Below are 27,726 nucleotides of genomic sequence, written 5' to 3' on the forward strand. Positions count from 1 at the left end.
AAATTCATTCATATTATTTTAGATTTTTCCATCTATGTTCATAAGTAAAACTGGATACAATTTTTATTGTATTGTCTTATCTGGTTTGGGTATCTCAGGGTCATGCCAGCTTTGAAGAATGAAACAGAAAGTTTCAATATTGTTATATGGTCTTGAATATTTTATAAAACAGAATTATCTGCTTCTTAAAATTTAGATAAACATGTCTGCAGAATCTGGGCCTGAAGCCATTTACAGAGATGGATTTTAGAGTACCTTTTACAGTTCCTTAATGACTACCAGTAAATTTAGATTTTCTACCTTAAGTGAATTATTCATATATATATATATATATATATATATATATATATATATATATATGAGTTCACATATATATATATTTTAAATTCATTTTATTCTCTTTTTAAATGTATTAGTTTTTAAATGTATATAATATTTATTATGTGCATTGTTATTCTTGCTTTCTAACTGGAGGGTAATATATAATTAAATTTTCTTATCTTCTTTTCCTTGGCGATGCTTTATCAGAGGCTATAACTGTGTGGTCCACCCTGATAGCCACATGGGGCTATTTAAATTTATGTTAACTAAAATTAAAGTTTGAGATTCACTTCAGTTGCACTAGCCTCATTTCAAGTGCTCAATATCCACGTATGGCAAGTGGCTGCCGTATCAGACAGCATGATTATAGAATGCTGTCATCACTACCAAAAGTGCTATTGGATGACACAGTCCTCCAAGTGGCACTCTGTTGTCCCCCAAAGATTTTGATATATATTGTGTCTATGTTCCTTCATTGTTAGTTTGTAATTTCACTTTATACTTCCATTTTAACCTCAGAGTTCCATTAAACACCTACCTGAACTGTTTTCAAATTTCAACAGTATGGTGTTTTTGGCTTTGGTTTTTAATTTTTTTGGCTATTGACTAGTCACTCATTTCTTATTTCAGTGCATTGTTAATGCAAATGTATCCTACATGACTGCTTCTTAGAATGCGTTGGTATTTTCTTTGTGGTGTAATATAGTTTTTGTTAATGTTCCATGGATACTTGAAAATAATGTGTATTTTCTGCTGGGCACATATGTGCTGGACATGTATTCTCTATTTTTTAGACAGAACTTATTGTTTTGTTTCTTACTTTAGGTCTACTTCATCTTTCAGCTTATAAGATGTGGTAAAATCTTTCCTAATTATAGTTTGTGAATTTATAAATTTCTCCAACTACAGACTGTATCTAATTTTGGGTTAGGTATATAGAGGTTCATGGTAATTATACATATTCACATAAAAACATAATTTATAATATTTGATATATATAATAACCTAAATGTTTATATAACATATTTTAAGTCTATAGATTATACATTGATAATTTTATGGGCAGAAAACTATATATTTGAAATATACTTCTTTGTCCTTTTTAATGTTTTTCACTTGAAATTTTTTTCTAGTATATAGTCATTTTTCATCTCTTTATTTTGAGCCTTTCCATATCATTTTAATTTTGTGTGAATTCTGTAAATAGTATATATCTGAATTTTTAGGTTTCTTTCCATAATCTGTGATTTTAATGTAGGAATTTAATTAATTATATCAATGCATTAACTAATGTACATTAACTATTATCATATAATATCAATTGTAAAATTTTTATAACTTAATGTGAAATGGTCTTATTCCCTTCATTGGTTATTTCATGCTTCCCATCCACAGTAATTATGTTTCTTTTTCCCATGCCTTCTGTTTGGCTGATTGGATTTTCCTTTTCCCCTCTTTCTGTTCCCATAAGACTTCAGGAGTTAAACCCCTTATTTCTGTTACTTAATAGTGGCATTAGGGCTCACAATTCAGTGCTAGTTTTACCTGGTAAATATTTCCAAGGTCAAAAATCCCTTGCCTCTGAACCTTGAAACTACTGGTCCATTTTCTTCTAGCATCCAGTTGTTGATAAAAAGAATAAGCTGCTTTGTTTTCCCGTCTGTGCTTTTCTCTTTATGCTATCAGTTCTGATGGTTTTCTAGGATGTGTCTGAGCATAGTTCTTATTCATCCTACTTGGCTCTCAGTGGAACTTTGGCTCTGTAAGTTTCCTTCCATTTCCCAATTCCCTCCGTCTTCATCCTTCCTTGGCAATCTTCCACTAGATGTGGGACATCCACAATTGATCCTTCATGTCTCTGCTTTTCTCAAAGAGAGTCCCTTAACTTCATTTTTTATATCACCAGCTCATTCTTCAGTCCTTCCAGAGATTTTTATGACTTTAGTTCATTTAATGTGAATTGCTCACTTCTAAGATTTTTCTTTTTTGGTAATTCCTCATAACTTGCTATTTTTAGGATGTGATACCCTCACTGAGAATACAAATCAGAATTTTAGAAGTTTTTTCTATTCCCTTAATAACCTGTCTCTGGAATAGTTGTGTCTAGTGTCTGCATTTGTGTCTAGTTCTGTTAATGTCTGGAGATCCTTGGTTATCCAGACATAAGTATGAATCAAGGACGAAGTCATCATGTACAAGCAGTCTCCCCAGTGGCTGCTTCCTTGAAGGGACAACTGTGGGCTTGGTGTGAGTGGGTAAGACAGTAGAAGCAAGGCTGGAGACCAGAGAGCCTGAGGCCAACTCACTGTCAAAATAATAACGGAAGGCAATACTCTGAAAGCCAAGTACTTTAGTCTGTTTCCTTCCCGGGCAGACCTGCCATTCCTTTATTTCTCCTGGTCAATTATAAAGTTCTGGAAATTACCAGCACTAGGAACCCAGGTCCCACATACAGTTCATTCTCTTCAGGATGAAGTAGGGGTGAGCTGGGAGAGTCTAGGGGCCCACCTCACCCAGGTGATCTGCATATACCTAATTCATCACCAGGTGAGCCCACTCTGGTCAACTTTCATCAGTTTCCTCTAACATTCAGCCTCGCCTACCACTAGAATTGTTTTCCCTCTGACTTTCTTCTTTAGATCTTTTAAGCTGTGGTTTTGTACTTTTCTTTTAGTGGCAATTTGATCACATCTGCTTTCTAAATTTCAAATTTCCCTGTGGAATTTTTTTTTTTTTTAAGGGTCAGAAAGAAGCTGCTTTAAGCCAAGATTCCATGAAGTGCTGTACATTGCATTTGGTTAAATCAACCTTGGACCTCTAATTTAGATTACCTGCTGCCTCCCCCTCCCCGCCGCCCCCCCCTCACCCGCCACACACACACATTCCCTTTTTTCCCCCATATTTCCTTGTTGAAGGTATCGGCTCATGGTTAAGTATGTCCTACTGTGGGGTCTGGGTTGGACCAGGAGGTTGATTTGTGTGCTCCATTCACCATCAGGACCCAGTCTCATTCACCTGCCCCACCCTGTTTTAAACAGGTAAGAATTTAAACTCCTTAGCATAGCCTTTCAATAGCTTGTTATCAACCCATGTCACTAGCCTTATTTCCTTCTATTTCCCTCAAATGTCCTATGTTCTAAGAAGGCAGGATAACACCTGGGAATTTCTACAGTACAGAGTATCAGGACCCTTCTAGAATGTTCCTTTTCATTTTAAAAACATCCTCCATCTCCAGTAGCACTTTAGGAGCAATGTGGGACTCAAAGCTGCTGCGATGCCTTTGAGCTCAGATTATGAATCTCCACTGTAGCACAGGGCTTCTTCTATACCAATATAGTCCTTTGTGAACCAAATGCCAAGAATTGTAATGGTCATTAACAAGTGATCATAAAAGGAGTGATTATGGTTTTGCTTTTTAATTAACGTGGTTAACTGAAGCAACCTATGAATGTCCAAAACTAAGCTATCTACTACAGACAGGGTGACCATTTATCTTATAAACTGAGACACTTTTGAGAGGGAAAGAGAGTGCTATTAATAATTGCACTAAAATAATACATATAAACAAAGGTGTACTGGGCTATTAATAACCTGTAAAACTTTCTACTACCAACATTTATTTTCTCTTTCCTTTAAAACATCCTGCCACTTTGCATCACTTAAATATGACAGTTATCTATATTCTCTCCCAGAGAGAACTGAGCCCCTGCTGCATGGCAGATGCTGTGTTGCAAATACAAAGTGAACAGACAGACAAGGTCCCTGCCTTCATGGGGCTGACATTCTAATCCTTTTTTTTTTCTGCTGCTATATATAGCTTTCAGTCTTCAGAGCACAGGAAGAATCATGTATAAGCCTCAGTTCTACCAAAGCTACTACTGATTCTTTTTCAAGAGCTGGATGCTGTGGGCAGAGGGCAAAGGCTTTCGAGGCACACAGACCAGGTTCTGTTGCCTAGTCCAGCTACTTACTAACGGCTTTGAGTAAGACCCTTGTGATCCTCGTCTGGAAGGTGATAATACTTAAATCCCAAGGCTGTTACCCTGTTAGTACGATGTCTTGTACTTGGTAGTTATGGCCATGTTTTCTGAAATAATACCAAGCCTGCACACAGAAAACATCCAGTCAATTGGATGGGGAAGGAAGGAAGTGGAATTAGATGGGGAACATGTGTCCCCATCAAGTGGTGAAAACCGCCCTAAATCAAATGGCTCTTTCATTATGTCGAGCCATGGAGAAGGGGAAACAGGGCCCAAAGAGGAGAAAAGCCTCAAATAACAGAAAACAGTGGCTAGCTTGAACCCTTTCCTACCAGCGCAGATGCTTCTGACTGCAGGATTCCCCCAGAATTCCCTTCTGGGGGAATCCTGCAGTCAGTGGCTAATTTCCCCAGAATCTCTCAGCTACTATGGAGAGAAGTCAAGAGCAAGCTCTGAAGAGCAGGCCATGAGGGAGATCCGAGAGGAAAGATCCAGAAAGGGATAAGGCCATACAGCACCACTAACAGGCCGTTTTGCATAAACGTCTACAGTTCTGCGCCATGATGCAAGGCACTTTACAGAGGAGCATGAAATAAAGCAGTTCTGGAAAGAACTTATTTGCTTTCCTGCCAGAGGCTTCCTTCCACCCTGTCCTACAAAACTGGTGCCATAGCACACGTGGAATGTTAACAATCAGACAGATTAGAACACCACCCTAGTCCACTATCCTAAGGTAACTTGAATTAACTGAATAGCTTCTAATCAACTTAAATCTGAATATTCATGCAGTTAAAAATAACTTGTTGGCAGTGTAATATGAACACAGGTGATGAGAAGAATCCACTGATAGGAATAATAAAATGAAAACGAACAAAACTTTCTATGACATTTTGCTTTGGGAAACTGCCTTTTTTAGTACATACAAGATTTTCACCTGTGAGCATCACAACTTCGACTGATGGTGGGACTTTATTACATGGGAAATTTTTTTCTATTTGAATTGCTTACTGCACCATTTTTTTTTTTTAAACAGAAGCAATGCATATACATTGAGAAATACTGGAAAATTTTTTTAAAAAGCCTAAAGAGGAAATAAAAAGTATTTTTAATTCCACCTTTCGGAGATAAACACTGCTAACACCTTGGTATAGATCGCTGAGGTGTAGGCAGTTTTTAAATTTCGATACAATCATCACCTCTGGTCTATATCCACTCAGTTTGATTTCTAAATCACAACATCATGCAGGGCACTCCAGTCTCCACCATGTTTAAAACACTGGATTTCCATTTGCAATCTGCAGCAGGCTAAACCCTTAATTAGTAACAGCAGGTGATGAAGTAGTTAAAGCAAATCACTCCTCCATTTTAGTGAGTTGTTATTTATGTCACTCTTATCACCAGGAGCAGAGCTGACGATCAGCAGCAGCTGCATGGGCTGGTACTCTCACAGGGCAATTGTTGGCCTCTGGTTTCCCCAGGAGTCAAGGGATTTAAACAGCTCTATCTGGAGAAACTGAGCAAGCTGCTCTTCAAATGCAAACAAAAGGTTCGGTTGGGGCTTCAGACTTTCGTTAAGGGTAGGAAGCCTCAATCATTTCTGCACAACTAGATAATCAGATATTTTATGCAGAATTTCATTTTGTGCAGCGTTGCCTAATCCTGCACCATAAAATACTATTTTTCCTTCGAGTTTAAATTGGTGCGTCTGTTTTGAAATAATTAAGAAAACCGATTAAACTGGTCCGCTTCAAAGTGGTCATTTCAGAAAGCTTGTGCTTAAGGAATGAGGACATTTAAGTACACAGAACATTCTCAGGGTTAACAAAACTTCAGGCAGCCCAAAAGTTTTGCTTCTCCTATTTCTCTATCCAGAAATAAAAAATAATAAGAAGAAAGCCAACACCAGCTTGCCTTGCTTTCTGAAGTGGGCGAGGCTTTATGCTCTTTCTAGAGGACTAATCATCAACTAACTTCCTTCCTGCCTGCCTTCCTCCCTCCCTCCCTCTTTTTTTCTTTCTTTCTTTTATTCTAAACCAGTCATGGTTTTATGCTTCTGCTAAGGGGAAGATAAATCAGGTGCTTTCAAAAGAGGCCAGTGGGCTTTTTGAGTTCCCCGGAGGGTGGGAGGACGTGTGAACAGCACAGATGCCTTTTCCCGCCAACGGGCTTTGGTTTCCAGGCACAACTGCCGGTTTGGGTGTAAGCCTGAGGAAGGACATGCAAGGACTTTTTGGACCCAATGCCCGCAGGCGAACTGAAAAAAGCATGCCAAGCTGTGCAGAGACAAGCATGCTCAAAATAAACTTTCCCGTGTTAAAAACACTTTCCTATATTCAAAGTAAAACCAAAGTTGTCGTCATTCACATTCTGGAATACCTACAAAGTTCCGCTCCCGGGTAACCCTCCCAGCGGCTGGCTTGAAAATTTGAGTTTGGCAAGCGTCAAGCGCCAGAGAGGCATGTCTGTGTAACAAAACCGCTCAGCCGGCCTCCTCTCCGGCCTCCCGCCTCGGGTACCGGCTCAAGCCCCTGGAAGTGGCCCTCCTGGAGCCGTGCTCCTCGGCGTCCCCCAAATGAGAGATGCCTGTGCGGGCCAAGGGGGCCACCGGGCTCAGGGCCCGCGCGCGGTTACAAACAACGCAGCTGCCTCCCCTTCCTCCTCCTCTTACCTGGCCAGAGATTTGGCCGCGCTCTGGGCGGATAATTGAGGCCGCCATGGCCCGTTGCCCACGTGCGGGGTCCTGGGGCAGCCTCACCGCAGGAGAAACTCGGCCAAGCCGCCGCGTCCTGGCCGCCCGCTCGGCCGCACTGATGGCTCGCGGTCCGCAGCTGTGGGTGCGTACGCCCCCACCCCCACCCCCCACACCCCTAGCCCCGGCCTGCCTTAAAGTGGCCCTGCTGCCCCGGCCTGGGCACCTGGGGGAGCTGCAGGCTGCTGGGAGGGGCGCTGCGGGACCAGGGCTGGGGGAGGGGCTGCGGGGGGCTCCGAGGGAGAGGGCTGTCCAGAGTGTCCTGAGGGGTCCTTGGTAGACCCTGTCACTGCGTCACTGGCACGCCGCCCACACACAGTTCCAGTCCCCGTAACGCGGGGAGGTCACACAGCGCCAGGCTTTAGTAGAATGCCATTCTCGCCCGGAGAAAGCAGAGAAAGCGGAAGCGTTTCCTCGCTCGGGCTGCTCTAAAAATCTACATCTTAGGGAAAATCTTTAAAGTTTTAAATATTAAGGATTAGCAAACTTTTTTTCTTTATCCTTGATAAATATACGTAGAGGCTAGAGAAGGCAAGAGCTGTTAGTGCTTTCTTTCCAAATCACTAAGAAATTAAATTTTTAGAAGTATTTCATTTTGTCCGGCCACTCCACATGGTCCCCATTTTCTCAACTGGGAAAGTTCGACAATCCCAAAAAGCCTCCTGGTAGCTCCTGCTGTGTAACTCACTTTATTCAGCCTTGGCTAGACATTTGATGGGAGTGCCAGGACCTGTAGGGGAATCCTTTCTCTTGCAGGTCTTAACTACTGTTCCCATTGCCAAAAGTTGGGGTTGGGGGGTGGTGCATGAGAATGAGGTAGAGAATGGTATCTGGTGGTTTGTCACTTTGGATTTCCCTAGACTCTGGATTTCACTTGAACATGTTACACAAACGTGCTCTCCTAGAATTACCAGTGCCTGCTGTCTCTGGGCAAGTCTTTGGTTGGTTCCCTGAGCAGGTGGTGCTATGTTCGGAAGGCCTGATGTTGACCATGAGAACGTGCAAAAATATTATTGTAGTTCTCTGATTTTGAGGGGAAGAAAAGGTGTGCAGATGTTTCTGATGGAACCATTCTGCAATATTTTTGGAAGTAAATGTACACATTTTAATAGTTAACGAATTTTGGCTCTTTGTTTTTCCACTTAATCAGGAAACTGAGTATCTGGATAAATCTCTGAGGCAGTTAGTTTGTTTACCAATATTGGGCAAAAATGCCCAAGCACTGTGTTGCGGGCAGGGGGTGAACTGAGGCAGCTTTGAGCATTTCCCCCCTGTATGATAATCAGGGCATTGCTCCAGGGGTGGAGATGAGCAAATCTTATCTAATATTGACAAAGACACTGCTGTAATTGACACAGACTCATTGTTTTTATTTTAAAGATTTTATTTATTTGACAGAGCAAGAAATTGCAAGTAGGCAGAGAGGCAGGCAGAGAGAGAGAGAGAGAGAGAGAGAGAGGGAAGCAGGCTCCCTGCTGAGCAGAGAGCCTGATGTGGGCCTGGGTCCCAGGAACCTGAGATCAATGACCTGAGCTGAAGGCAGAGGTGTAACCCACTGAGCCACCCAGGTACCCAACTCATTGTTTTTAAATTGGAGGAGGCAATGCCCCCAAGTCTACGTGAGAAGGAGTAACCATTCCTTTGTTGGAAAAAGGAAGAAAAAAATCTCTCCAGTATCCAAAATATAAGATTACAAGCTTCATAGAATCAACTTAGATATTTTAGAAGTTTCCGATCTCCTAAAATAGAGACAAAGAAGCAGATATCTACTATAAAACAACTGGGGGTGATTTTGCCCCCAAAGGGATATTTGCCATTTCTTGGTTGTCACAACTGGTATCTAATAGGTAGAGGTCAGGGATGCTACTAAACATCCCACAATACACAGGACAGCCTCCTACAACAGAGAATTATCTGACCCAAAATGTCCTGAGTGCTGAGATTGAGAAACTCTACTATAAACCTTCTAAGTTATAACATAGAATGCAAAGCACTTAATTCTTTGTCACCTTTAACATTGAGTCATACATATATTACTGGGCAGAAAAGTGGGCAGATGGATGCTCTCTGTAGTTCCCAAAAATAATATGCTACTTACACTCTTGATGGAAAATTGAATGTGATGAATTATAAAATAGGACAAGAATAATTCTACCAGAGAAATGTACTTTAAAACCTACACTCAAGGGGTACCTGGGTGCCTCAGTCGGTTGAGTGTCTCACTCTTGGTTTCAGCTCAGGTCATGATCTCAGGGTCATGGATTCCAGCCTATGTTGGACTCTGCCCTCAGTGTGGGGTCTGCTTGAGATCCTCTTCCTTGCCCTCAGCCCCGCCCCACCACTTGCACTCTCTCTCTCAGATAAAAATAAAACTTGCACTCCAAATTAAGTTGTTTCTTAAAATACAGCTTTCTGGGGTCCTTGGGTGGCTCAGTTGGTTAAGTGTTTGACTTTGGCTCAGGTCATGGTCCTGGGGTCCCAGGAACGAGCCCCGCATCAGGCTCCCTGCTCAGTGGGGAGTCTGCTTCCCCCTCTGCCCCTCACCCTGCTCATGTTCTCTTGCTCTCTCTCAAATAAATAAATAAAAACTTTTAAATATATAGTTTTCTGGTCATTTAAGATTATTAGCATTCATAGTATATGCTTTACATTATTTTCCCTTCCAATTGTGTATTCTTCACAATAAGCATACAACCCTGAATAGGTTTATAAATACCATAGTATAATGGTCTGTTCAAATGAGCTCTTGAAAAGAACCTATGCTTAAAATGTTGGGAATTTTTCCATCCAGCTATTTTACAGGAACTAATATATATAAAGCTATGTCCACTATTATGCTTACCTGGCTTGTTCTCAGAAACACAGAAATTTAGAACTCCACGAGACCCCAGAGATTACCTAATTGCCCTTCCCTTTCAAAGATGCTGAGGCCCGAACAATGTTCTCGTAAGTAGGACTCTTGTAAGTAAGCCAGAGAAGTAACTAATTGCAATCATTTTACTAACAATTTTTTACATTTAATAATGCACCAAATTCATTTTTTAAAAATTTGGTGTCGAGACCTGGGAGATAATACACTTTAGAACACTATGCTTACACTATCTTTGGAATATTAAATCCAGGAGTCTACCCTAACTTGACTAACTATTAAGCTCTATTACAGAATTATAAGCAAGGATATTTTCATAATGTTAACTGAGGAAGGTGATTTTGCTTCCACATATGCCAACTTCCCCCTCCTCCTTTCAAGCAATTCATTATAGAAGAACCAGAATAATATTTGAAAATATAAACTGAAATATTAGCTCCCTTTCTCAAAATCATCCCCTCAGAAAAAAATCCCAATTCTTTTCCATGTCCAACAAGACGTTATATCATCTGACTCTACCTCTCCAACCGTACGTATCTCTTGCCATTCTTACGACCTTTCAAGACGCTAGTCACAATGCCTTCTTTGGAGAGTACCAGGGAAGTGCAAATCAACACTTTGTCCTGGTTCTTTCTTCTGCTTAGAATGTTCTTACCTGTTTTCCCCTCAGATTGCTCCATTTCACTTGTTTTTGTTATGAAGTCACCGCAAGCACTCCCTATCAGAATCTAACCCTTTACTCTATTATTCTTTATACCACCCTTCTACGTTACATAGCACATGTATTTGTTTTTACTTATCTTTCTCTCCTCTCGTGGACAGAGAATCTGTCTGTACTATCCGCTGCCATCACCTTAGCCTGGCTCACAGCAGGCACTTATTTGAATACATCAGTAGCAGCCTGGTCTATGTAGACTTGGGTTCGGGTCTTTCTGACTGTCTATGATCTGTCCTCTATTTCATAATGCTACTCATTTTGTAGTGGAAAGAAAAAGACAAGGTTTGGAGGAAAGGAAAAAATATTGTTTGTACCAAAACAAAAACGTTGGTATCTCATAGTTGGAAACTAGTATAAATTGTGTTGGTTGTGTCACAGAAAAGATGAAAGATGTTTTAAACCTGTCCTTTCCATGTTAAGAAATGTGCAAAGACTCCTATGTTTATCAAATTAAATTTTCAGGGAGCCTGCTTCCTCCCCTCTCTCTCTCTGCCTGCCTCTCTGCCTACTTGTGATCTCTCTCTGTCAAATAAATAAAATCTTTAAAAAAAAAAAATTAAATTTTCATTCCTCACTGTGGCATTAGGGCCCACGTTATCTTGCCCAATTTGGCTTTCTAGATTCAGCTTTTAATCAAGTTGACTAGATTTGTTTCTATTCCCTGAAAATGTCCTGGGATTCCTCCCAACAGTGTCCAGTGTAGGAGCTCCACAATCAGGTTGAGTAATTTCATTCTTTGGAACTTCAGGGCCAGTGGGATAGATCATTTGAAGGCTCAAGACATCCTGAGCTACTTCTAAAGGACAGTACTTGCCAGAAAACCTTTGTGAGCACAGATCACTAATTTGGAAACTCCCCTGGATATTTCCTCTGATCCTTCCCAGCTTCTAATTAATCTTTGCCCTGGTCTTCTTTGATTCTGACCTCAGTCTAAAAACTTTACCTGTCTTGTGATCCCTGTGTCCAAAAGGCTCGGACCTCTCCTGCTCACTTGCCTCCTTCCTGCCTCTGGCTCAGTTCTCCCAAACTGCAGATTCAGTTCTGACAACCACCTACCCTAAGCATTCTCCTTTCCCTTGTCTCGGGGTCTCTCCCACACTACCCTCTCTCTTTCTCCTTTTGTGGGCAATCTGGGAAGACAACAGGAAAATTCTCAAAGAATTCCCAATTTCATCTTACACTTCTGTTCAATAATTAGAACTATATTTTAGTAGAATGTTAAGACAGAGGTTGTTTTACTAGACTTTATATCCTAGTATGGAGAATATAGAGGGTGATCAATAAATACATGTTTTCCCTGATGAATTAGGAACCATTGCCAGCAGACAGCAATAAAGGTCAGAAAATTGCAACTTCCAGTGATGTCCTATAATCATCTCAATAAGAGATGACAGTTTTCTCATCATCCAACACATCAATTTGTTTTTTTGTGGTTTTTTTTTTTTTTTAAGGTTTTATTTGTCAGAGAGAGAAAGAGAGAGCACACAAGCAGGGAGAGCAGCAGGCAGAGGGAGAAGCAGTTTCCCCGCCGAGCAAGGAGCCCAATGCGGGACTTGATCCCAGGACACTGGGATCATGACCTGAGCTGAAGGCAGACGCTTAACTGACTGAGCCACCCAGGCGTCCCCACACCAATTTGTTTTAAAAAATAGGAGTTAGTTTAACTAAATTAAAATGAAGCAAAGGCCTCATTTTAACCACAAGTCTTTGCTAGGAATTGTGGAGCTATACCAAAGTGACACTCTAATGCTGGTTGGCGGACTCTGTCACACAAGGTTGAGAGGCTGGCCACTGATTAAGTGGGAGGGCATCCTCCCAGGGCAACAACACAGCAGAGCTGTTAGAAGCAGCCCCCACTAGGATTATTGATTAGGGCTCTACTACCTAGCAGATCACGTAGTTACAAAATAACTAGTTTTTCTTTGGTCACAATGACCGCCAACTTGAAGTCAGGAGGAATTTCTGTAACACAAGTCAGACAGTCTTAAAGGAGAGAAGTTTCTTGTATGTGAAGGTAGGGGATAAAATGAAGGAGAAAAAAAATGTAGTTCACACTTTCCTTGTGAATACTTAGATGTATACGAATGATTTAAAAGTCAGGAGTAATTTTTATTTTTTATTGTGGAAAATTTTGTACATATCCACGAGTACACATAATACCGATGTATAATATAAAGTATTTAAATGTAAATACGTATGACCCCACCTAGCAGATACTACCAATAATTTTGAAGTCTTTTATGTGTTTCTCCCATTCCCTTTCTCTTTTCTCTCCCCTAAGATAGAAAGATTACTTACTTATCGATTTTTTTTAAATTTAATTTAATTTTTTTTTTTTTTTTTTTTTTTTTTTTTAGCTAGTAAAACCTAAATGGATTATGCTCTGAGAGAGAAATAAACCTTTTTGTTATGCCTCTGAAGTCTGGAATTGTTTCTTATAGTCATAATGCAGAATAACTTGGATTTAGGTGCTGCATTAACAAAATACTAAAATAAAGCAAGTGGGGAGGCATTAACTTAGCAGATCTGCTGTGGGAGGCAGGGCAATGTGTGAAGAGGCCTGAACTTCCCTGTTACACAGAGCAGACTGAGCGCTTGCCAAACCTGTAGGTCAAGGAAAAGATGTTCCCGACAACCTACCACTAACGATTTGTGATGCATGTTACTGACTGCCTTTGACAGGGCAGAAGGGAAGATGAACTTAGGATATGGCTAGCCAGTTTGCAAGGAGAAATAAAAAGAAATAGGGTCTGAGGGAGAGTCTAGAAATCTGGGGCATCAAAGGGCATTCAAGGGTTGGAAAGGCCAATGCCTTTAGACCCCAAAAAGCAAGAGATAAGACAGAGAAGGATTTTGAGCAATGGGAGGCCACTAAAGCAGCCTTGTGGCAAAGATCAGACTATGGGTGTTAAATTTACACCCTGACCTATTAGCTGCAAGGTAGCTGCCATTAGGTAGAAAGAGGTATAAAACAAAGAAACAAATAATGCTCTGAAATGATCATTATTATACATTCAATTGCTAATATTTTGATGGAGTTATATTATTCAAGAAACCATAAACTTTGACTAAAAGCTTTGGACTATTTGAACTGTGAAGCCATGTCAGGATACTTATGTTTGTTCCAACAGAAAATGAACTCTAAAAGCTGTGGATCCCCAAAGGTGGGCTACATGCAATAATTCAGGCCCACAAGTGTCTTCCATCTGTGGTTCTACCATCCCCTGGAGCCTTGGCATTTACTTCTCAACCCTAGACGTCTACTCATCAAACAAAATTCTCAAGGAGTACAATGAAGAACGATCACCTGGGAGGTTTTTATGGGCCAGTCACAGAAACAACATGTATCATGTATGTTTAGATTATACTGGCTTAAAGTCAATCACAAGGCCACACCTAGCTGCACACAAAGCTTCACAGATGTTATTTCTAAACATGGCAGCATACACATTACTCACTACCCAATAGTGTTTTTCACAAATATATCACTAAAAAAAAGTCATGTATGCACCAGGCACTGGTAGACAGTGTGTTTCCCACATGGAAAATGTGGCCTTGTTCTGTCCTACTAAAAAAAAGGTAAGTCTGGTAAGCACATGGCAGTTTTCACCACAGTCTATCAATTTGATCACCAAATATCCTTTTGTTCCTTTCTTCCCAGAATACACTTAGCTCCCCACCAAGAAAGACAAGACAAAGCTCTGTCTAATCATTTTATGCAGTGTAAGATTTAGTGGTTAAGGTGAAAAAATTCATTTAGGTGATAACATTTAAAAAAAAAATGTTATAGGGCACCCAGGTGATTCAGTTGAGTGACTGCCTTCGACTCAGGTCTCAGGATCTGGAATTGAGTCCCTGCTGCGGGACTGAGAATTGATCTCAATCCTGAGAATTGATCTCAGGATCCTGGAATTGAGTCCCTGCTGTGGGCTCCCTTGCTTCTCCCTTTCCTGCTCTCCCTGCTTGTGCTGTGTCAAATAAATAAATAAAATAAATAAAATCTTTTTAAAAAATTATTTTAGTGCAATGTCCCCATATTTCCCATTTAACTTTAGCTCTCGGCAGGTTATCATTGTAAGTGTTACTCTCAAACTAGGGTTCAACCTCAATCCTTGGGTTGTTAGTTAATATTTTGCTGTCATTCTTATATTTCATACACTATAAGTCTTTTTAATTCCTTATGTGCTTAAGAGTCCTTATAGAACAATTACCTTATGTCCAGATCCACCTTTTCGTTCCAAATATTTACTGAGCATCAAAAATATGCATGTCCCTGGGCTTAGTTCTGATGGAGATACAAAGATGAATAAGACATGGCCCTACCCACATCCTGCCCTTCCCTGACTCAAAACCAGCACTAGAAGCGAACTCTTTTGTAACAGAAAAGACATCCAAAACATACAACAAAATAAACCTATTATTTAGGATAGAAGGTGGTTAGAGCCATAAAAGTGGCATAAGCAAGGAAGTTAAACATAGGAGTTCAGTTATTAAAGAGGTCAACTCTAGTTACGAAGATTAAAGGATTCTCCATGTCCGTCAGCAGTAAGCATTACTAACTGACTCTCAACATCCTAGTATGAAATTTTTACCACCTTTGTCTAGCTATCTGGCTATAATAAAGGCTTAACTAAGTTGTAGCAATGACAAGGAGACGGAAAGGATAGAGATAAAATATTCTCCTTGAAAGCTCCTAAATCCTAGAGTGGTTATTTCATTGACCTCTTCCCACTATTTACTTATTCTTTGTCTCAATTCTTTTAACATTACTCTAATGCTGTCAGCTACTTTCAAGACTTTAACTATTTATACACTTGCAAGTCAATATACATTTTCTAAATACCTTATGATGTTCTGTAATTTCTATTGCTTGTTTTTATTACATTACGGTATCAGAATTGTTGCAGTAAAAAGGCTTTTACCCGCCCCCCCCCCCCCCCCCCGTGCCACACACCCATAAGGGTACATGTGAAATCGATTATTTCTATCTCCATTCTATGAAGTAAAAACCTGACAGCAAGGAAGCTTTCCTAAGTTAGACAGTGTGTTCCCTTCTACTCCACAGGTTTCTGCTCCATCTTTACCCCTTTTGCTAGATCACCATTTGGAGCCCAACTCACATTCTTCTGTAGAGTTGTGGACAGTAAATTTGTAGAATAGAAACATGTCTTTTGGCATCAGTAGACTAAAGTCCCCTTTCTGTAAGCCTCTCCTACAGATACGTTTAAATAGTTAAAATCAATGGTTTTGTATCATTGTGTTAACATTTTAGTATTAAGATGTCCCATGATATTATAAACTCTGTTTTGCAAACATTCATTTAAGTTAAACAAAGTGTATTAAGTACCCATCATATACTAGGTACTAAGCTAACTGGTGACAAATGATGAATAAAATTGTTCATCTAAGTGCTGGAGATAAAGGACACTGAAGTGCTTTAAGTGCAGGAAATATATGAGGTGAAATAATTTCAATATAATATAGAAAGTGCTGATGGCCACATAATAATCAACCATGTGGATGACTCACAAGTGGATGAATCCACTTATGCATATAATTTGATGTTAAGGAAGTCTCCATTTTTTGGTATTTTAAATGCTGATAAAACGATTGTCCTCATGTTTTCTATATGTACGATTTTTCATTAGAACAGATTATTAGAGATACAATTATTGAGTCAATGTATGAACATTAAGGCTATTTGAGAATATAATCAAATTATTTTCCAAAAGAATTATATTAATTTATACCCCACCAGCAGTATACTAGAATTTTTTAGCTTCAGATGTATTAGCATTGAAAATGATCTTTTTGGAAAACTGCTGCTTATTACAGATGAAAAACTGTAACTGTTTTTGGACTACTTTTAACAAGTGGCCATTAATAATATTACAGCTGATTTTGTTAGTTGTGGCTACTGGTAAAGCAATGTTTTTGAAAGTCCATATTTATAGCCTATATGACACAATCATATTTTAGGAAGTGATTTTTTGGTTTAGTTTCCTTATCTGATAAGTAAGCAGGGAATCACAGAAGGGATATTTGCAGTCATTGAGTCCAACTTCCACCCACTGCAGGAATTTTTTCTATGATATGACAAAGGGCTTCCTAGCCTTGAACACTCCCAATAATGATAAACTCACTGTTGGGTGGTTCTTCAGATAATAAGACTTTTCCTGTAACTGAGATAATATCTATGAAAGTCCTTTGATAAAATTAAAAGGATGTTCTGTAAATTCAAAATTTTTCTAATTCATAGATCAAATTATCCCACTTGTTTTTAAAATGGTGCCCAACTATCATGAAATGATCTTCCATTTAAGTAGTATTTTATTATTTTAAAAATACTTTTTCATACTTCAATTATGTTTAGTGATTTTAACAAGAGTTTTAGTATTCTGGTATACTCCATGCTTTTGTTATCTATTTATTTAAAAAATACTTTATTCATTTATTTGAGAGAGAACATGGAGGGGCAGATGGGGAGGGAGAGACACAAGCAGACTTTGTGCTGGTTGTGGAGCCTGAGATAGGGCTAGATCTCAGGACCCTGAAATCATGACCTGAACTGACATCAAGAGTCTGCTGCTCGGGGCGCCTGGGTGGCTCAGTGGGTTAAAGCTTCTGCCTTCGACTCAGGTCATGATCTCAGGGTCTTGGGATTGAGGCCCGCATCAGGGTCTCTGCTCTGCGGGGACCCTGCTTCCTCCTCTCTCCCTGCCTGCCTCTCTTGCCTACTTGTGATCTCTGTCTGTCAAATAAAATGTTTAAAAAAAAAAAAAAAGAGTCTGCTGCTCAACCAACTGAGCCACCCAGGCATCCCACTATGCTTTTTAAATACCAAACCCTTAGCATCATTGTTGTCATAATTCTGTTATTCTGGTATTTTAAAAAAATCAAAATTATTCATATAACTACTTAATTTATGAAAAAAAGACACAATATGTGGACTATTATAAGTCTAGACATGTCCTTAGTTATTGTGCACATAACAAAAAAGAAACCAAAGAGTGTTATTGATAAGATTGTTAAAAGGATAGTTTTTAGTCCAAAATAAAGAATTTCTTGTCCAGTAGAATACAAATATCATGGTACTGAAATTGAAATAGATAACTCTGCTTTGGAATGTCTAGCTGCACATGATAAAACAAATGAAGATGATGAAACCAGAAATAATTTCTTCGACACAAAACTACATAGCACTTCATAAATTTAAAAAATCTAATCTGAATAAAAAAATCAAAAGGTGTTTTATAAATATCTCCACAAGATTATCAAGAGATGAAATTATTCAAAAGATATCAAGGAAATATTGGGAAGTAGCCCTTAATCCTCACTATTTTTCTGACTAGTGTAGTATCTGAAAGTTTTTTAGTTGGAAAATCATGCTGAAAATTATGCTCTTCACCCAACAATAGCACCAAATGATGATGCATCTTAATTTTTAAGATCACATCTTCAGAGGAAGATCAAATAACATTTCATTAAAATTTATCTGCTAATTTATTAAAATATTAGCATATTTAATATTTGTTTTCTTTAATAACAGCTTTATTGAGGTACAAATCATATAACGTGCACTAACTCATTTAAAGTGCTCAATGTTTTTTAGTATTCTACAGTTGTGCAACCATCACCACAATTAATTTTAAAACATTTTCATCACACCCCAAAAAGAAACCTTGTACACATTAACGGTCATTTCCCATCACTCACCCTTCCCCCTGCCCCAGCAGCCTTTGGCAAGTACTACTAACCTACTTTTGTCTGTATGGATTTGCCTATTCTGCACCTTTCATATAAATGGAATTATACAATATATGATCTCTTGTGACTGGCTTCTTTCAATTAGAATAATATTTTCAAGGTCCATCCAAGTTGTAGCAAATGTCAGTACTTCCTTTTTTCTTATTGCTGAGTAATACCCCATTGTTTGGATATACCACATTTTGCTTATCTATTTATCAGTTGATGGACATTTGGATTGTTTCTACTTTTTAGTTATCATGAATAATGGTGCTATAAACACTTGTAAACACATTTTTATGTAGACATAAATTTTCATTACGTAGACCTACCTAGTACGTAGACATAGGTTTCATCTAGGGTATATACCTGGGAGTGGAATTGCTGGGCCATATGGTAAATTTGTTTCAAAGTGGCTGTGTCAGTTTACATTCCCATAAGCAGTATATGAGGGCTCCAATTTCTCCACATCCTTGCTTTTATTCACCATCATCTGCCTTTTTTGTAGCAACATTTGTTTTTATAAATGACACTGATATTTTATAATATATTAGACATCAAAATTTTGAACTATATTAAGTGTTGTTTACTGATATTTTGCTTTATGAATTCTAAACTCTTTTTAAAAACACTGATATTAATACATATTTCAGTATTAAAGTTAAAATCCCAAGCTATCATTTTTATACTAGTTATTTCAATAAATAATTGCATTTTCTTATAACAATTCACATGATACATTATCTTTAAACCTCAGAACTAGGCAAAACTTCTCTTGTATTTTCCTTCTACGAAAAAAATGAGAGCTGTATAATTCATTCATTCTTTGTGCTTATTTCTAGAAATCTTAAAAGCTAGAGCTTTTTTTAGTTGGGAATTCTCACAAGACAATACTGTTATCCGTTATGATCATTGTTTTTATACCTCTACATTTAGTAAAAGCTAACACAATCCTTTTTAGAAATAGGGTATAAAAAAGTAAACGAATAAATATGCAGTAAGTATCCTTGATCTCCACAGAAATTTATTCCCAATTCTATAAATGATGAAAGTGAGGCAATGAAAAGTAAAAGTGACTTACTCAATCTCAGAAGCTTAGAGGTGGCAAGCTGGTAGACAGTCCCCCTACCAGTTCTTTAAGCTACCCCATCCCTCTGTTTAAGACGGGCCTTTTCTGCCATTGGAAAGTATCCCAGAGTAGCTCCTGCAGAGCTAATGCTTGAACATGACAGATTCACCATAAAAAGAACTTCAACTAATATCCTGTCCTAGTGATGGCGATAAATTTAAATATTCCAAATCCAATCCCCACAATGGCTTGCTCTGTATGATAGAAATAAATTTATTTTTCAGTGTTGACTCTGTGATGATAATTATGAAAATTTAAGTAATCAGTTTGTTACTAATGCTAAAAGAGATTGTATAAGATTTAAAAATCTATTATTTGTTTAATAATATGGGTTATGGTATCTGATCTCTGCAGTTAGCTTAAGGACAGGGGGGATGGGGCGCCTGTGTGGCTCAGCTGGTTAAGCATCTACCTTCAGCTAAGGTCATGATCCTGGAGGCCCAGAATCAGGCCCCACATCAGGGTCGCTGCTCAGTAAGGGATCTGCTTCTCCCTCACCCCTCTCTCACTAACTCTCTCCCTCAAAAAAAAAAAAAAAAAAAAAAAAAAAAGAGAGCAGGGGAGATATTTCCAAACAGTTCCTGTTTGGAATAATTTATAGAAAGTTACTTTGTATTTTCTGTATTACTTTATAAAGTCACATAAAAGAATTGTCTACATGAAATTTGTGAACGCTTCCTTAAAGAAAGTGAGTATCTATAAAAGTTATTATAGAAATGCATTTAGTATTCATTACTGTTGATATTGAATAGGAGTTTTAGTTCCAGATATAAGGTGAGAATACCATTAGTGGGAAACTAAGGTAGCTGTGAGTTATTTCTAGAAATATAAAGTCCCAATAATTTTACTTATTAAGTTGGGCAAATAAATCATAGGTATGTTCCAAACCTAGGTAAAAGTTATAAAACAACCTAAACATATATAGAAAAATACAATAAACTGTATTAATCCCTTAAACAAACCTCTCTCTCCTCTCCTCAGTCTATCTCCACATTGAGGCTTAAGTATTGTGAAGGCTTGTATGTATGGTCTAAAGAATTATGCCATCACTATGAATTAAGAAACATCATAAAATGATTTAAATCACTATGTGCTAAGTAGTAGGACCTTGTAGTTGAATAAATATTGGTTTTCTAGCAAAGTACAGACCTTAGAGGTTGTATCATTTGCTGCCATCATTTTATAGATGTGGGACATAAAGATGAGAAAGTGGAACCTGTCCAAGATCTCCTAAGTTCATGGCAGGTTGGGAATTATAACCAAGCTGATTACTGATTGAAGGCTATTTCCATAACACCATCATAGTTCAAATCAAAGTTTAAAGTCCATCTGATTTGTAGTTTTGTTTAAACCGTAAGTTTAAAAGACCTGAACATGATATGGCCTATAACAGCAAAATGTTTTCATGAATTCACATTATTCACATTTCTAGTCAACTAGAAACCAAATATAATACAACAATGTTACTATCAGCATAGATTATGGATATATTATTAAAAGTAAGTTTAATAGTGCCAACCTTCAGGCTTTCTAGGATATTTTTAAAATCATAGGCAATGCTATTAGATATTTTAAGATCACTTAGAAAATTACTTTCATACAGACAAAGGAATAAACTTCTGGAAAAGGAGCTAAAAAGAAGTTTGATAGCTCTTTCTTACCTATTTCATTCCCTGAAAAATGAGTTAAACATTAACTTCACAAGTTGAATATTACAGATGAAAATAGGAAAGAAATAGAAATCCACCCAGTTTTAGAATTACAGATTGAGTTTTGGAAGATGGTTTGATCTTGTAATCTTTTTTACTGGTCCTCTCTTGGCATTCATTGTCTTTTGGTTAACTGGTTTATATCTTCCCCTGAAATAAAACAAGTGTTAATCATTATTTTAAAGTCATCATTGTGTATCACAAAAACATATGCTTATAGTACCATCGTAAACAGCCATATGTTATACCATAATATCTCATTACAGATAGAGAGGAAACCAACTCAAGGGCAGATAATCCAAAAGCCAGGAAGGAGTCCATGAAGTGTCCTAATGTAGAAAGCTCTGACCAAGAGGCATAAGAGGGGCCATTCTGATATTGTCTCTGGAAATATGAATTAAAGCTAAGAAAATAGAGAGAAGCCATTAAGTAGGGCAGGGAGAATAAAGAAATAAGATTCATGAGTAACCCAAAGGTATGTTACCTAAAATTATAATAAAATTGAAACTAAGATATACCAAGGTTTGTAATATTAAAAAGATATAGAGTGTGAAGATGGCAGTTGGTAATGAGAAGAAAAGTGAAGTAGAAGACTGAACTAGTTGAAATAACAGCAACAGTTTTAAAGCACATAAGTTATATCAGGAACTATTCTAAATTCTATTTATTAATTGATTCATATCAGCCTCACAAAATCCCTATGATGTATGTTTGATTATTAGCCCTGTTAGATAGGTGAGAAAACAAGGTTATATAGTTTGTAAGTGGATCTAGAATTTGAATCCAGAAAGGCTGAGTTCAATGTCTATGCCTTTAACTACTTTTCTGTATGGCAGACAATTAAAGTGAAGAACTATGAAGTTCTGCTCAGACTTTTAAAGCTTCCTTGACCTCTAGTTTTAATATTTGTGGGCCCAGTTATATTGGAATTCCTGTTCTTGGATTTCCATGGGGCCATTCACAAGTACTGGAATAGCTTAAAAAAAAAGGACAATAACAAATGTTGATAAAGATGTGGAGAAATTGGAACCTTCATACATTGCTAGTGGGAATATAAAATGGTGCAGTTGCTCTGCAAAATAGTTTGGCAGTTCCTTAAAAAGATAAAACAGCTATCAATTGACTCAGCAATTCCATTCCAAGGCATATATCCAACAGAATTAAAAACATATATGCACAAAACCTCATTTAAGAATGTTCATAGCAGCATTATTCAGAACAGTCAAAAGGTATAAACAACCCAAATGTCCATCAACTGATTAATGGACAAACAAAATGTGACAGATCTAAGAACTGGAATGTTATTCAGCCACAAAAAGTAATAAAGTACTGATATATGCTCCTACATGAATGAATGTTGAAAAATTATGCTAAGTGACAAAGTTAGGCACATAAGAACACATACTGTTTGCTTCCATTTATATGAAATAACAAGAAGAAATAAATCTATAGAGACAGAAAGTAGATTAGTGATTGCCAGAGGCTGGGGTGAGGGAGGAATGGAGAGTGATGCTAATGGGTAAAAGGGTTTTGGGGAGAGATGAAAATGTTCTTTTAAGCATATAGTGGTGATGGCTGTGCAACATTGTGTATATACCAAAAAGCAATGAGTTTCACTTTAAAAGGGTAAATTTTGGATAAGAACATGTAGAAGAATAAAACTGGACCACTTTCTTACACCATACACAAAAATAAATTAAAAAATGGAATGAAAGACCTAAACATGAGACGGGAATCCATCAAAGTCCTAGAGGAGAACACAGACAGCAATCTCTTTGACCTCAGCCATAGTAGCTTCTGCCAGACGTATCTCCACAGACAAGGGAAACAAAAACAAAAATGAATTATTAGGGTTTCATCAAGATAAAGAGCTTCTGGGCGCCTGGGTGGCTCAGTGGGTTAAGCCTCTGCCTTCCGCTCAGGTCATGATCCCAGGGTCCTGGGATCGAGGCCCGCATTGGGCTCTCTGCTCAGCAGGGAGCCTGCTTCCTCCTCTCTCTCTCTCTGTCTGCTTCTCTGCCTACTTGTGATCTCTGTCTGTCAAATAAATAAATAAAATCTTAAAAAAAAAGATAAAAATCTTCGGCACAGCAAAGGAAACAATCCACAATACTAAAAGGCAACCTGTAGAATGGAAGAAGACACTTAAAAATGACAGATTGGATAAAGAGCTAGTATCCAAAATCTATAAAGAACTTATCAAACTCAACACCTAAAAAACAAATCATACAGTTAAGACAGGAATAGACATTTCTCCAAAGAAGACATACAAATGGCTAACAGACACATAAAAAAATGCTCAACATCACTGATCATTAGGGAAATACAAATCAAAACCACGAGATTCCACCTCACACCAGTCAGAATGGCTAAAATTATCAACTCAGGAAATAACAGACATCGGTGAGGATACAGCTAAAAGGGAACCCTCTTGGATTGTGGAGGGAATGCAAACAGGTGCAGCCACTCTAGAAAGCAGTATGGAGGTTCCTTAAAAAGCTAAAAATACAACTACCCTTCAATGCAGCAATTGTACTATAAGGTATTTATCTAAAGGATACAAAAATAGTGATTCAAAGCACCACAAGCACTTCAATGTTTATAGCAGCACTAGCCACAATAGCCAAAACATGGAAAGAGCCCAAATGTTCATCAACTTATCACTGGGTAAAGAAAATGTGGTATATATATATATATATATATATATAATAGAATATTACTCAGCCATTAAAAAGAATTAAATCTTACCATTTGCAATGATGTGGATGGAACTAGAGAGTAGTATACTAAGCCAAATAAGTCAGTCTGAGAAAGACAAATACCATATGATTTCACTCATATGTGGAATTTAAGAAATGAAACAGATAAACATAGGGTAAGGGAAGGAAAAGTAAAATAAAGACAGACAGGGAGGCAAACCATAAGAGACTCTTAACTATAGGGAACAAAATGAAGGTTGCTGGAGGGGAAGTGTGTAGGGGGATAGGGTAATTGGGTGACGGGCATTAAGGAGGGCATTTGATGTAATGAGCACTGGATATTATACGGAACTGATGAATCACTAAATTCTACCCCTGAAACTAATAGCACACTATATGTGAACTAATCTGAATTTAAATAAAATCTTGAAAGAAAAAAAAGGGTAAATTTTGGGTTATGTCGATTATAACTCAATATAAATATTTTAAATGTATTTTGGGAACAAACCATTTCCTGTGCAAAGAGTTTCCTTAATCAAATAACAATGTTTTAGAATAATTTCATCTTCTGGTGTAATACAGAATTAACCACAAGCATTCAATTATATCATATTCAATTAAAAGCTCATTCTAGATATTTATTGTTTACTATACTAAATGCTTTTATATTATGTTTAGGGTATTTTAAATAGTTTCCTTAATATCAATCAGTTCTATAAGATCTAACTGACATGATTATGACACGAATCATCAAAGTGAGGTACATAACTCTAAAAATGTTTAATTTCCTAGACCTCTTTTAGAACAGTGTTTTTCGAACTACAGAATGCAACTCAATAGTAGATTGATTTAGTGAATTATAACAGCGGTATAAAAAAATAGGACAAAATAGAAAATACCAGCATGCATCACACATAATAAGGCTAAGTACTGTTTCATAATATTTTTCAGTTATATATGAAAATATATATGGGTATCCTGAGTCACAATATGCTATCAGTCATGGTCAACAACATTTGGAAACAATTTTCCATTCCTGGAAATGGAACCATTTCCATTCCATTCCATTCATGTATGTAGTTTTTACATACATGATAGTAGCTAAGACCCTTGGCAAGATTATGCTAGCTTAACAGTGTTGTAGCTTTGTCTCTGCAGTTTCAAATTATTGTCATATGTTTTATCTCTTCCCACAAATAAATTCTTTGTTACTTTATTAATTCTTTATATTCAACAAAATACTATACATTGTAGAGGAATAATAATAGCTGATATTTACTGAACTAGGGATTTTTCAATGATCTCTAATTCTCATATTAACCATTTAATTTGGATTTTGTCATCCCCATTTTAAAGGTGAGTAAACTGAATTTGAAGGAGGTTACTTACATAAAGCCACATTAAATAATAAGTGACAGAGGCCAAAATTGATTCATCTGTCTGCTCCAAACACAGTGCAAATTTTCATTTACCACCTTACTTTTACCACACTCACTATTTTTAAAAATATCAGACTGCATTACCTACACAAATATTTACACATGTATTTTGACTTGAGGTATTCTATAGTCATTCTAATAGATGAACTTTCTCTATTTTTCTCTTTTATTGAATATTTATGCTTTTATCTTTTTTAATTTTTCTTTTTTCCTTTTTTTTTTAATTTTAAAGTAGACTCTACACCCAATGTGGGGTTTGAACTAATAACCCCAAGATCAAGTGTTGCACGCTTCACCAGTGAACCAGCCAGGTACCTCTTGATTTTTGTCCTTTTTTTTCTTTTTAAAGATTTTATTTATTTGAGAGAGAGAGAGAGAGCATGCATGAGTTGGGGGAAGGGAAGAGACAGAGGGAGAAGCAGACTCTATAGTACTATATGTAATAGATAATATTCAGTATCCCTCTTTGAAAGATTTCTTTTAATAGTATATCACAGTCAAATTGGTATTTTCTTTTTTTCTTTCCTTCCTCCCTTCCTTCCTTCCTTCTTTCCCACCTTCCAACTTTCTTTCAAGAGAAGGAAAAAGAGAATGAAGAGGGTGTGCATGGGTGGGGTGGGGGTAAGGGCAGAGAGAGGGGGAGAGAGAATTTTAAGCAGGCTCCATGCCCAGTGCATAGTCCAATGCGAGGCTTAATCTCATGAACCTGAGATCATGATCTGAGCTAAAATAAAGAGTCGGACACTCAACCGACTGAGCCACCCAGGTACCCCGTTATGGGTATTTTCTAATGCTCTCGTTTATTCTGAGCATTAGGAAAACTCCAAAAGTCAGTATTTAACATTAGCATATGTAAGAATATCAACCAAAGGAAACCTTAAAAGCTACTAAAAATTGATTTCTAAAACACCACTTTAAGTATAACACATAATAGAAGAGTGCACAAAATAGATATGTAAGTGCCATGAATTATAATAATGCAAATACTCATATAACCACCACCCAGGTCAACAGAACAGATCATTGCCATCACAGTGGAAGACCTTGTGCTCCTCCCAATTATCATTCCCCTTCTCCTTCCCATTGGTAACCACTGTCCTCTCTTCTGACACCACAGTTTAGTTGTGCCTGTCTTTGAACATCATATAAATAGAATCATATTATATGTATTCTTTTATTTCTGGCCTCTCTTTCCCAAAACCCTAATAATTATCCATGATGTTGTGTGAGCTGTAATTTATTTTTATTATTGTTATTATTCATATATATATAATATATTCATGTTACTATTCATAAATATATGAATATTTGTTTTTATATAAGAATAATATATATTATGAATACATATCTCTTAAAAATTTTATCCGATCTACTACTGATAAATATTTGAGTTCAGTTTATGGCTGTTATGAATAAAGCTGTTATGAACGTTCTTGCACAGGTTTTTTTGGTGTAATATATGCACCATTCTGTTAGGTGTACAACTAAGAGTGTAATTGTTGGGTTATAGAGTAGGTGTATGATCAGCTAAGTGTAGAAAGTAATACTAAACCCTATTCCAAAATGGTTGCATAAATTTACACTTCATATCTTTGACAACACTTGGAATCACCAACCTTTAAAATCTGTAGTGGCCTCTCATAATTTTAACTCGCATTCCACTGAATAAGTAATGGTGTTGAGTCCATTGGCCATTAGGATATCCTCCCCTGTGAGGTTCTTAACACTAAAACTTGGTTTAAAGACTAAAACTTGAATCAAAAAGTATACTAAATTCCAAAGTTGAGGCAATAACTCAGAACAACAATGCTTTAAAGTAGTACCAATTACATATACCTAATTTAGAAGATTATAGGTATATAGAAATGTTTCTATCATTTGAGTTATTTGGTTTATTATATTTCCAGAAAGTGAAGAATTTTTTTCCTATTTGTATGACCATTTATTCACTCATACATTCATTAAAAAATTGGTAAACATTTATTTATGCCAGGCACTGTATTCAACATTAGGCTCTACCAGAGATGGAAGAGCCCTGTATGAGATGGGGCATGTGCATTGCCAGAGGGCACAGACAAGCTTACTGAGCAGGTATCCCAGACCATGTCATCCACCTCCAATGCATCAGTACCTGCAGCTCAGTTCAGACCTATGGTGCGGAGGTCCCCAAAGAGAAACTGATCATCAGGATGATATAGCGAGGGGCAAGGAGGAATGGGTTTGATATCCAGGTCATCTACTTGAGTGTCTTTTAGTACCACCTTGTCCAATTTGACAGTTAAGTGGATGAGAAACATTTATACATGGCCTGGAAAGAATGTGACAAACATGGTTCCAATTCTCACAATAGGTCACCCCATCAGAAGA

At 37.5% G+C, this 27,726-nt stretch overlaps 2 protein-coding genes across 2 annotated transcripts in view; both read right to left on the reverse strand.

Moving 5' to 3' along the window:
* The window catches only part of LOC111158575 (spermatogenesis and oogenesis specific basic helix-loop-helix 2), a 50,222-nt gene extending 43,205 nt beyond the window's left edge, over positions 1-7,017 (reverse strand). Inside the window, exon 1 of the mRNA XM_022520696.1 lies at positions 6,970-7,017. Coding sequence (XP_022376404.1) covers positions 6,970-7,017 — 48 coding nt within the window. The remainder of the gene's footprint in view (positions 1-6,969) is intronic.
* A 327-nt stretch (positions 7,018-7,344) lies between these two features.
* Positions 7,345-27,726, reverse strand: part of LOC111158536 (coiled-coil domain containing 169) — a 54,588-nt gene continuing 34,206 nt past the window's right edge. Inside the window, 2 exon segments of the mRNA XM_022520628.1 lie at positions 7,345-7,492; positions 21,276-21,371. Of these exon segments, the coding sequence (XP_022376336.1) occupies positions 7,345-7,492; positions 21,276-21,371 (244 nt within the window).

Source organism: Enhydra lutris, unplaced genomic scaffold, assembly GCF_002288905.1.
Source record: "Enhydra lutris kenyoni isolate GAN:26980312 unplaced genomic scaffold, ASM228890v2 scaffoldscaffold60, whole genome shotgun sequence".
Classification (NCBI taxonomy): Eukaryota; Metazoa; Chordata; class Mammalia; order Carnivora; family Mustelidae; genus Enhydra; species Enhydra lutris.